At 34.9% G+C, this 7,787-nt stretch overlaps 1 protein-coding gene across 1 annotated transcript; it reads left to right on the top strand.

The window, feature by feature from the left end:
• Positions 1-1,435: 1,435 nt before the first annotated feature.
• On the top strand, positions 1,436-7,787 carry LOC143572510 (CDPK-related kinase 7-like). The gene is made up of 12 exons (XM_077057657.1): positions 1,436-1,518; positions 1,634-2,405; positions 2,937-3,067; positions 3,160-3,201; positions 3,277-3,385; positions 3,974-4,052; positions 4,139-4,435; positions 5,036-5,148; positions 5,420-5,527; positions 5,621-5,683; positions 5,779-5,946; positions 7,567-7,787. Exons 2-12 carry the CDS (start codon positions 1,917-1,919, stop codon positions 7,702-7,704), a joined length of 1,737 nt encoding a protein of 578 aa, XP_076913772.1. The 5' UTR covers positions 1,436-1,518; positions 1,634-1,916; the 3' UTR covers positions 7,705-7,787.

Genomic DNA, 7,787 nt, shown 5'->3' with positions numbered 1-7,787 from the left:
GCTTTAAGAAGTTTGAAACTGTTAGAAAGATGAACGTATTAAAATTATAGAACTGTAAGAAATATAGTCAAGTATTTGACATTTTAAATCGGTTTTAAGGTCTATTTACCAACAAACTGAATAATTAATGAATAGTTAAGATATTTTATAATTAGGTATAAAATCCCATGACAACAACATAATACCATCCCTAAAAATAATAAGACTGGGAGATGTTTAAAACAGGACAAAATTTGTGCAGGCTTTAATTTTCTTTTTTATTGTTGTTTTCTCTGTGTGCTAAATAAGCATCTTTTTCATTCCACTTTTCTGGGTTCTTTTCTTAACCTCCCATTCTCCCAATCTCTCAAACACACACAGTCACTGAAGAAACGTGGATCGGCTCACTAGTAGACGATCAACTTTCCTCGGGTATGAGTATGCTATATCATCGATGGTTCTCCTGAGTATGAATTCTTCCACCTACAAAACGAGCAGCACCGTGAACTTACCCCTCAGAAAGGGACAGAGGGGTCCTCTTTGGGGTAACCCTCCGGTGTGAGAACAAGAGATTGTAGGAGAAGATAATAATCTTAAAGTAAGGATTTAGAGTGTATTTTCTTGCTTACCTCCCCTTGTGGAGGTGGTGTGGTATTTATAGTGTTAGGGTTTCCAATGATTGGGCTCAGATCCCATTAGGGCTTTTTTGGCTTCCTCCTATTGCTTCGCGCCACGTGTCCTTAGGACACCTGGTGCTTTTTCATTGATTATTCTCTGACCAAGGTATTTCACCTGACCCATGTGCAATCACGTGGTAGCACATGGGTTTTTGCTGAGTTGTCCACCTTTCATTGGCAGCTGTCAACATCAGCATATTATTTATTTATTCCTTAAAGGATACCTTCTGGAAGGTTGTCTGATGAGCACAATCAGGGTTGTCCTTATCCTGATTTGGATAAGGACGAGGTTGATTATGTGCATGTGTGATATGCGCCTATCCTGAGGATGCGCGAGGTCTTCTCTTTATTCTCACGCGCAGATGTTTCATGCGCAGATGTGATATGCGCAAGCATATGTAATATGCGTGAGCATATGTGATATGCGTGAGCATATGTGATATGCGCCACGCGCAGATGCGCCACGCGCAGATGTGATATGCGTGAGCATATATGATGCGTGAGCATATGTGATATGCGCCACGCGCAGATGTGATATGCGTGAGCATATATGGTGCGTGAGCATGTGATACGCGTGAGCATATGTGATGCGTGAGCATATGTGATATGCGCCATGCGCATAGGTTTTGGCTTTGTGCCTTCATGACATCTTGATTTCAAGGCTCTTGTCTATATCTTGTGAGTTGACCCGCCCCGCTCGATGTTAAGGCGGGTGCATACCTCTTCGGTCACTTTACTTTCATGGAGAACAAACCCTCTTACAATTATTATTATTATTATTATTATTATTATTATTATTATTCTCACTCAACTATTTCTTTATAATCTTCAGGTGCAAACCCTTGTTCATTTCTGATTTCTTGTAAGTTATTACTCTCTCTTTCTGACATTATTACTATAATTATTATTATCATTGTTCTTGATCAGAAAGTGAATTTGCTTTTCAAAGTCTTGAGCTTTTCTTCCATCTTTTGCAGGTAATATTTAGGAACATAATTATTTTCAAGAATTGGTGACCTCGTTCTTAGTGGGTTGTGCCAAGAAAGCCAATAAAGCTAACAAATCATTGCAATTTCCTCTGTTTTTTTTTATAAAATTTTATAAAGTTTTCAAGAAATTGGTGGGTGATACAGTGTAATTGATAAAGTTTGATAAAGTTACAATCTTGACATCCAAATTTGTTAAATTCCACCACTTTCTTGATTTTCTTGAACTATATAACCATAAAGCACCTTGCTTTAACTTATTTTTAGTGAACCCATGGGTCTTTGTCATGGAAAACCCAATCAAACCCTCGAAACTCATCTCGAAAACCCGAATTCCCACGATGAAATCGAGCCGACAGCACTGAATTCAACCGGCAAATCATCAAATTTCCCTTATTACAGTCCAAGCCCCTTTCACAACAGCACTGCTTTCAAAAACTCACCGGCAAATTCGAGTGTCGTTTCGACGCCTTTACGGATATTCAAACGATCATTCGCACCACCGTCCCCTGCTAAACATATTAGATCTTTGCTTGCTAGAAGACATGGGTCTGTTAAGCCTAATGAGGCCTCAATTCCTGAAGGAAATGAGTTTGAAGTTGGACTTGATAAGAATTTCGGGTATTCGAAGCAGTTGTTGAGTCATTATGATCTTGGGGAAGAAGTGGGTAGGGGGCATTTTGGGTATACTTGTACTGCAAAGGGAAAGAAAAGGAGCATGAAGGGTCATGATGTTGCAGTTAAAGTTATTCCCAAATCCAAGGTTAGATTTTTACTAATTTTACTCATATCACTTGTTTGTTATGTTGTGTTGTTTGATCATAAATAACCTTTAAAAGTTTAAAACTGTTAATCTGCTATAGTTCCTGTTCTAGTAATATCTATTTCTTGATTATAAAATGCGCGCTTGAGGTGTGATGACTTCTGTGATCAAAATTATTACTTTTTGACTTTATAGTTAATATAAAAACTAAATCTTGTTTTACAGTAACTCTATAATTGATACTAAAGCAATCTTGGTATTTATGGCCATTTTACTTTTTAAATCTCTAGGTAAGAAATAAAATCACATTAAAAGTTCAAAAAAGAACATTTAATTGCTAAAATTATGTGGAGGCTGACTTCTGTGGTCAAAAGATTTCATTTTGACTTTATAGTTAGTATAAATACCTAATCTTTTATTACATTTAACTATATAAAAGATTCTAAATTAATCTTGGTATTCAGTATTTTTAATAGAGTGAGACTTTTAGTTTTGTGTGGCTTTATAATAAGTTTCTTGATGTTTATTCAGATGACAACGGTAATTGCCATTGAAGATGCAAGGAGAGAAGTGAAAATATTAAAGGCATTATCAGGCCACGACAATCTAGTTCAATTTTATGATGCTTATGAGGATGAAGATAATGTCTACATAGTTATGGAGTAAGTGGGATGGTACTTTTGACATTTTACGTTGCATCATATATGTTTTGAAGGCATAATCGTTAATATTGTATGTGTGTACCCTCTTGTAGGTTATGTAAAGGTGGTGAACTATTGGATAGAATACTTGCAAGGTATGCACGGTTAATCTTATTGTAATCAAACATGGTCAACCTTTTTGGTCAATTTGTAAATAAGTGTGTTTGTAGGGGTGGAAAATACTCTGAAGAAGATGCAAAGGCCGTTATGGTCCAAATATTGAGAATCACCGCGTATTGTCATCTTCAAGGTGTGGTTCACCGTGATCTAAAGCCCGAGGTAAATAACTCATTTTACATTTTTTTACTTTTGACTTTTATATTTTTGACTTTTGTGGTTGAGATATGGGATATTCTTTTAATCTTTAACGCCAAAAGGTTAAAAATAGGAAAAAAATTAGCCAAAAAGTAAATGGGCGGTCGGTCACGAGTTGGTCAAAATGTTTTTTTTTTTTTTTTTTGCATAAACCATTTTAAATCATTTTCGAAACTTAGATTGTCAATGAAATAAAAATGCATAAATCATCCTAAATCGTTTTTAACCATTAGGTTATATATGAAATAACATAAGTTTTGGAATCATATTTGACGCATTACATGTTCGTATATTTTCTAAACATTTGGACAAAAAGTGTTTCAAGTCAATCCAACCAGACCCTTTTGCATCTGCACAAGAAATTATCGGTTTTGACCCAAACCCTTTGTCCAAACCGACCGTTTTGCCACATATATATTTTCTAGTATTAGTCAAAGCTATTATTAAGCTATGTGTCTAGTCAAACATTGCAATTTGTTACTACAACATTTACAAATGATATCGACGTCAGATTTTAAAGTAGTTGCTAATATTTGCTTTATTTCGCCTCAGAATTTTTTGTTTACATCTAAAGACGAGCATTCACTCCTTAAAGCCATTGACTTTGGACTCTCTGACTATGTTAAGCCAGGTCAAAGTCTTAATACTCTTATTATTTGTCTTTAACGGGCTCTAAACAGCTTTGACCATGTTTGACTAACGGTTAAACACGTACAGATGGGAGGTTGAACGATATTGTTGGAAGTGCATACTATGTAGCTCCCGAGGTTTTACACAGATCATATGGAACTAAAGCTGACATGTGGAGTATTGGTGTTATTGCTTACATTCTTTTATGTGGAAGTCGGCCATTTTGGGCCCGCACGGAGTCCGGAATCTTCCGGGCTGTTCTCAAGGCTGACCCAAATTTTGAAGAAGCCCCGTGGCCTTCTTTGTCAACCGATGCAGTTGACTTTGTTAAGAGGTTGTTAAACAAAGATTACAGAAAACGACTTACCGCTTCACAAGCTCTAAGTAAGTTTTTCCACCCTTACTAAGAATATATATATATGTGTGTAGAGAGAGAGAGAGAAGGATCATTAGACACCAAATTACTAAATGAATAAATATACATCTTTAATCTTTTTGATAAACTTTTATATTCATTAAATTTTGTGCTTTTTTACATTCACATGCATAGTTATGTGCATAAAAACTGTATCAAACTAGTATGGACATATGTGACTTATTATGATCTAATTTTGTACCATTTACCTACACTTGTAGGTTATATACACACGAACAAACAATCAGACTAATTTGTTTGTATTTGTTCTTTTTTTTAGAAGAGAGGAGTGAGTAACAATGACAATTACATTTATACTATTTTCTTATATTTTTTCAAAAAAAAATTAAGATTGAAAAAATTAACAGTTAAAATTTCTTTCCGCAAACAGAGGGACGTTCAATACGATACCAATTTTAAGTAGAGAACTGCATATTCACGTACACCGATTTTTGTTTAAATGAGAAGTGAAGAACTTTCTATATATGGGAAATGAAGAAATTTCTAAAAATGGAAAGTAACTTGTATTATTCATAGTGTTATACTAACGTTATGTGTTTTCACGTTAGGTCATCCATGGTTGGCCAATTATCATGACGTGAGAATACCGTTGGACATGATAATCTACAAGAATGTAAAAGCGTATATATGTTCATCTCCTCTAAGAAAAGCTGCTTTAGGGGTATGTACCTTATTTATTTCTATTTTCATATTTCCTTAAAAAAGATTTAACTGACTTTGACTTTCATGGTCAAACCGACTGTTTTTTAAACCTCAAAAGTCAAAATCTTGAACTGTCCTTTGATATCTTAATATAATTTCGGATATTACATTTTTTTTTCTAGCAACAGACTAACATCATCATCAAATATTTCCATGACAAAACTGCAACCGAAATTGTACGATTTTGAGTATTAAGTCAAATTGTTTGACCTTATTATGCTACTTGACAGGCTGTTGCAAAGACATTGACTGTTACAGAACTAGGTTATCTTCGCGATCAATTCATGTCACTCGGGCCTAACAAAAATGGATTCATCTCCATGCAGAACTTCAAATCAGTACGTCTTTTGTCTTGAATAATCACAACTTTTTGTCATAAGTGATAGTGTGTTTTTCTTTTTGCTAATTTAAATTTGTTTATAACTCTGCAGGCTTTAGTGAAAAACTGCACCGATGCTGTTAAGGACTCGCGTGTACTAGATTTTGTGAATATGGTAATTTGCTCAAATACCCTTTTAGTGGTGAAGATCAATAACAAGAAACCAAAACAATGGAAGCTAAATAAAAATATATGTTTATGTTTTTACAGGTGAGTTCTCTTCAATATAAAAAAATTGATTTTGAAGAATTTGGAGCGGCTGCCATTAGCATTCATCAGCTAGAAGCAATGGATAACTGGGAGCAACTCGCGCGTCGTGCATATGACCTTTTTGAGAAAGACGGAAATCGTCCTATTATGATTGAAGAACTTGCCTCGGTATGAAATATATAAATTTAGCAACAATATAAGAGTAATTAGCGTGTTAAATATGAATATGAAAATATATAGTTTTAGTAAAGAATATATAATTTTAGCAACAACATAAGAGTAATTAGCGTGTTAGATATGATTATGAAAATATATAGTTTTAGACATTTAGTTAAGAATATCAATCAATCAATCATACCCAGTAAAATCCCACCGACAGCAAAGCTATAAGTAGGGTCTGGGGAGGGTGGGATGTAGGCACACCGTACCTCTATCCAAAGGAATAAAGAGGTGGCTTCCAGAGAGACCCTCGGCTCTAAGTACATGTGTATGAAGCAAAATAAAGGAAATCAAAGTTTAACAGTTATATAAAAGCTACTACTAATTATAATAATATTAATAATAAGATCACAGTTTAACAGCTATATAAAAGCTAATAATAATTATAATAATAATAATATATGTAAGGGAAATACCATTATGGTATGTGACCTAAATAAGTTAATTCTAAGCCCTAAGGTATTCAATTCTCTCTAAAAATCCTTAACTTTAATTCTACTTCTCCACGAATTCCTATCCTCAACCATGTCCTCGGAGAGGTTTAGGTCTATCAAATCATGCCTAATCCTCACATCCCAAGTCAATTTCGGTCGTCCTCTACCCCTCCTCCCCTCTATAGTAATGTTTTCTACGGATCTAACAGGATTCGTCGTCTGTCTTCTCTTTACATGTCCAAACCATCTCAATCTCCACTCTCTTATCTTGTCTGCTATGTTCGCCACCCCTAATCTCTCGCGAAACTCAACGTTTCTTATTCGGTCTAGCCTTGTGTGCCCACACATCCAACGTAGCATTCTCATTTCTGCTACCTCCATCTTCCGCACTTGTGCCTTCTTGATGGCCCAACAATCTGTTCCATATAGCATTGCAGGTCTAACTGCCACCCTATAGAATTTTCCCTTTAGTTTAGTCGGGAAACTCTTGTCGCACAATATACCTGTGGCTTAGGCATTCAAAACTAACTAACTAACTAACTAACTAACATTTAGTTAAGAATACAAATTTTTGAATTAGATGAGTTAGGGGATTGTATGCATTCAAAAGACACTACACGTGATTTTTGACCCATGTGACCTTGACCCGTTTTTTTAAAATTATCTATTTGTTTTACTAGTTTGACCCGTCGGAGTAGAAACTTAGTATGAATCGACCACTATTTTTTTAGCATAAATCTTTTTGCTTATTCAAGATTATAAAATTTGTATATATATTTTTCTTTATAAAATTAGAAATTTGGTCTTAGCCCTTCAATACCTATTTGACCTTGACACGTTTTCACCATTCTGACTGTTTTGAGTTAAAACATAAATTTTTTTCTTCTTCAAGATTAATAAACTTAAATACTTTTTTATAACTTTAGGAACTTGGTCTTAGTCCCATCAATACCGATTTTTTGACCTTGGCCTGTTTTCTTTTTAACTATTTATAAATAAATTTAGGAAATCTATGCAGCTTTTAATTCATTTGACCTTGACCCGATTCATGAGTTTGACCCGTTTGGGTTAAAGCATAATTCTTCTTCCTTATTCAAGATTAATGAATTTAAATATGTTTTTTTTATAAATATAGGAACTTGGTCTTAGCCCGTCAATACCGGTTCACATTGTTCTTCAAGATTGGATCAGACACGCGGACGGGAAGCTTAGTTTCTTGGGGTTCGTACGGCTTCTACATGGAGCCTCGTCTCGTGCCTTCCAAAAGGCTTGAAATATCATAAGAAATAAAGCACCTTCGCGTGCCATCATAAAACTGTCTCGTTGATACAAACTTAATCAAGAGAGAATCCATGA

Source organism: Bidens hawaiensis, unplaced genomic scaffold, assembly GCF_021521415.1.
Source record: "Bidens hawaiensis isolate Kalapana, Puna unplaced genomic scaffold, B.hawaiensis_p1.1 tig00025960_1, whole genome shotgun sequence".
Classification (NCBI taxonomy): domain Eukaryota; kingdom Viridiplantae; phylum Streptophyta; class Magnoliopsida; order Asterales; family Asteraceae; genus Bidens; species Bidens hawaiensis.
Note: the sequence above shows the minus strand (reverse complement) of the source record. Positions and strands in the feature narration are given on the sequence as shown.

Bases quoted from the DNA above. Each gene is read 5' to 3' on its own strand.
- LOC143572510 (XM_077057657.1), top strand. From the start codon at position 1,917: ATGGGTCTTTGTCATGGAAAACCCAATCAAACCCTCGAAACTCATCTC. The intron at 4,436-5,035 runs GTAAGTTTTTCC...TTTTCACGTTAG, and splicing joins TACCGCTTCACAAGCTCTAA to GTCATCCATGGTTGGCCAAT. The intron at 5,947-7,566 runs GTATGAAATATA...TTATAAATATAG, and splicing joins TGATTGAAGAACTTGCCTCG to GAACTTGGTCTTAGCCCGTC.